The following is a 3,953-nucleotide window of genomic DNA, read 5'->3' as shown; positions in this document are numbered from 1 at the left end:
CAGTTGAAGGTCAAAATTACAGTATCATTGCAGCTTCAAAACGTTCTACACAATCCCAGACGAGTAATAAGGATCTTATCTAGCCCTCCTATTATCCTCAAAAACCAGCGACGCCAGTTTACCAGTGGGCTCAATTTGACCCCAGCAATTAAAAACCTCCAGAATATAATTTTATTTTCAATTTTTTTATGTATCAGGTACTTTATGTTTCTTCAATGAATACTCAAATAGCTCTTTAAATAAAACAACACCCCCCATCACCCCCGACCCCCCCTCTGCTGATTGGTAGTCAGTCACCTTGCTATCTGGGTATGTATCTTGCAAAATTTCATGAAAGTAATGTATCATTGTGCCATAAATCATTTTTCAAGATTTGCAGGTTGTAAATTTACTTGTTACCATAAACACAATCAGCAGCCTCATTTCTCATGGCAACAACCCCATGGGGTAATGACTATGTCAAAGAAAACAATATAAGCCACACATTAAAAGGCATGAAACTATTTTGAGAAAAAAACAAGTCATACTGTTTGACCTAATCATTATTGGGAGAATCGTAGTCAGAGTGAGGCAAAATGCTGCCGTTACATTTATAAAGTAAATTTCAATGCTGATAAAGTTAAGTAGTTAAATGCTACTTCACATTAGGCAAATATACTTTTGCTATTATATAAAACCTGTTTTTTTTTTTTTTTTTTTTTTATGTTTATGTGTTAAGCAATGTATGTATCTCTTAAAAAACAGTTGTACACATGAGCATGCACAGGGAAATGCCGGATATGAAACAGGGAAATGCTGTTAATTTGTAATTTTACACAAAGTGGTAAGGTGATATGTTTAAGACAATATATAATTAATAATGTCTGTTAATTATGCATTATGTTATTGTGTTTCAGATTTGTGTACAGCAACCAATGGACAACCTGACATTCACAAACAGCATTCTCCTCATGGAGGGACTGAAAGTTACATCTCAGTCATCTCAACCTGTTTTCATCCTCCTTCTCTTGACTTATGTCTTTACAATGGTATCAAACATTGGACTTATATTTTTGATATCAACAGAGAAGAATCTGCATGACCCAATGCATTTTCTATTCTGCAACTTGCCACTGAATGACATACTAGGAACCACTGTCATTATGCCACGCTTGCTGCAGGATATTTTAAGGGACACCTCAGAGCGCTATATATCATATGCAGAGTGTGTTATTCAAGCTTATTTTGTGCATATATTTACAGCAGCATGTCACTATGTGCTGATGATCATGGCCTTTGACAGATATGTGGCTATATATAATCCATTGCGATACACATCTATAATGACCAATAAAATGGTTATTAAATTATCAGCATTTGCTTGGGGCCTGGCGATTATTTTAGTGACAATTATGATAGGACTCACTCTGCGTCTGTCTCACTGTAGGTATAAAATTGAAAACCCTTTCTGTGACAATGCCTCACTTTTTAAACTGTCCTGTGAAAATGTAGTCATAAATAATGTGTATGGGCTTGTTTATACTATTGTTGTACTCAGTCTGTCAGCGATGTGTATTTTCATAACATATGTCAAGATTGCTACTGTATGCATAACCAGCAAAAACAAAGTACTCAACAGCAAAGCCATAAAAACCTGCAGCACTCATTTAGCTGTTTATTTAATCATGTATGTTTCTGGATCTACTTTTATTTTCCTTCATCGTTTTCCTGAATACTCTGACAGCAGGAAACTAGCTAGTATAATGTGTCACGTTGTACCACCGGGATTAAATCCCTTAGTATATGGTTTACAAACCAAAGAGATAAGACAAAAGATTGTAAAACACTGGTGTAGAAAAAAGTGAATTCCTCAGTGGATTATGTATCTTCATAACATAACATAACATAACATAACATAACATAACATAACATAACATAACATAACATAAAAGTCAATATTGTTTTAATGGATTTTGAGTGTGTGAAAATAATATTTAATAATATTTAGCTAAGAATAACTGTAGTACTGTAACACTGCAAACACTGTAACTGTTCTGTACTCAAATCCTCTTCAGTATTTATCAGTTGTTTGTATGAGAATTGTTGACTCAAAATTTGAACTAATTTAAATTAAGTTGTAAGCACATATTACCTGGAAAATAAAAAGGAAAAAAAAAATTACAAGAAAAGAGCATGTGTTTATTTTGGTTCACTACAAGAACAAAAAGCACTTACAAAAAAAAAAAAAAAAAAAAAGACTTTAAAAGTCTTTGAATATAGAACAAAAAGGCACATATGTGCATAGGATGCGACAAAGCTGGGTTAGCAACAAAAGCCTAGATAACCCACTCCACATCCATGAAAATTCATGTGTTCGCCTGCCCTTTCAGTCTTAATACACTGAAAAAAATGTGTTTATTTTATGTTTTCTCATCATAGTTTATCTACGTTCTGATTGCCTAATTTATGTATGTCAAATTAACATGATTTTTATATGTTGTATTTATGCTTTTTATCACATGACTTCATGTTAATTTAACATGACTTTTGTCTAAATGAAAACAATGGTGACAGTAAAAAAAAAAAAAAAAAAAAAAACACTTCATGTTGCAATCCATGCTGGGAGCCATGGATGAAGTTTGTACTAAGTTAGTACCCAGCATGCATTGCAGCATTAAGCCTTAAAAACAAAGGGAAAAAAGAGCTGTCACCATTGTTGTGATTCATACGTTGATTCTTGATGTCTGTATGAGTCAGCATGATGCAGAACAATTCATATAATCTGATTGTCACAACACTGCTGGATCTCATGTCACAGAATCACTGTTCTACTATAATGAACAGCACAAATCGTACTCGGTTACTAACGTAACCTCGGTTCCCTGAGATACGGAACGAGTACTGCGTATGGGGAAAGGTCTCCTTTTTCCCTGTTACTGAAGCCTTTTTCAATAACGCAGTGTAACTGCATCGTCATTGGTTCGCTCATAGACAAGTTGTTGGTTCGCTCATAGACAAGTTGTTGAACCAATGACGGCGCGGCATAGCTGCGCGGCCTATGGCAACAAAGCCTGCGAATATTCCCGCCGAAATGGGTGGGGTAGCTATATAAGCAGGAGCTTCGCCATAGGATTTCAGGTCATTCGACTGAAGCGACGACACTGAAGCCACAGCCTCGTTGCACGGCATGTAACGCAGTACTCGTTCCGTATCTCAGGGAACCGAGGTTACGTTAGTAACCGAGTACGTTCCCTTTCGATACTTCACTCGTACTGCGTATGGGGAACGAATTCAACCGCGCCGTGCCACGGCAGGGAACGTCTGGACTTGTCTTGGACACCGCGAGGGAACCAGAGGACAAGTGAGAAGGCTGGAGCCGTCGAACCCTTGTTACACTACCAAAAGGGGAGTTAACTCCCAGAGTGGCATGAAGTGGAACTCGATAGAGGCCGCTGGATCATACTGAGATGACCCAAGCTTGTAAGGTCGGGACGTCCAAATGATAAAATCTGACAAAAGTGGACAGCAAGGACCAGCCGGCCGCCTCACAGATGTCTTTAATCAAAACTCCACTAGACCAGGCCCAAGAGGAAACCATTCCTCTAGTGGAGTGGGCTCTAACTCCTATGGGGCAGTTGAGGCCCATAGAGGAGTAACAAAGAGTAATAGCGTCGACTATCATACACGCAAGACGTTTCTTTGAGACCGAAGACCCTTTGGTGCGGCCACCAAAGCAGATAAAGAGCTGATCGGATTGCCGGAAAGGCTGTGATCGCTCAACGTAGGTCCTTAATGCCCTGACGGGGCAGAGCAATTCCACCTCTCGCTCGTCCGACAAGGGAGGAAGCACTGAGAGGGAAATGACCTGTGCTCTGAGTGGAGTCGAGAGCACCTTAGGGACGTAGCCATGCCTAGGTTTCAAAACGACCTTGGAGTCGTTGGGCCCGAACTCAAGGCATGCAGGGCTCGAGGAG

The 3,953-nt window shown here is 38.8% G+C and overlaps 1 protein-coding gene across 3 annotated transcripts; it reads left to right on the top strand.

Moving 5' to 3' along the window:
- The first annotated feature begins 511 nt into the window (after positions 1-511).
- On the top strand, positions 512-2,167 carry LOC125253589 (olfactory receptor 146-like). Of its 3 annotated transcripts, none has more exons than XM_048167617.1 (2): positions 512-597; positions 897-2,167. In XM_048167617.1, the coding sequence occupies exon 2, from the start codon at positions 915-917 to the stop codon at positions 1,842-1,844; it is 930 nt and encodes a 309-aa protein (XP_048023574.1). In that variant the 5' UTR covers positions 512-597; positions 897-914; the 3' UTR covers positions 1,845-2,167. The 3 variants fall into 3 exon arrangements, with proteins under 3 accessions (XP_048023574.1, XP_048023575.1, XP_048023576.1); XM_048167618.1 differs by having other exon boundaries at positions 518-823; XM_048167619.1 differs by having other exon boundaries at positions 521-565.
- The last annotated feature ends 1,786 nt before the right edge of the window (positions 2,168-3,953 follow it).

The sequence above is a fragment of the Megalobrama amblycephala genome, linkage group LG18, assembly GCF_018812025.1.
Source record: "Megalobrama amblycephala isolate DHTTF-2021 linkage group LG18, ASM1881202v1, whole genome shotgun sequence".
Taxonomy (NCBI): domain Eukaryota; kingdom Metazoa; phylum Chordata; class Actinopteri; order Cypriniformes; family Xenocyprididae; genus Megalobrama; species Megalobrama amblycephala.
Note: the sequence above shows the minus strand (reverse complement) of the source record. Positions and strands in the feature narration are given on the sequence as shown.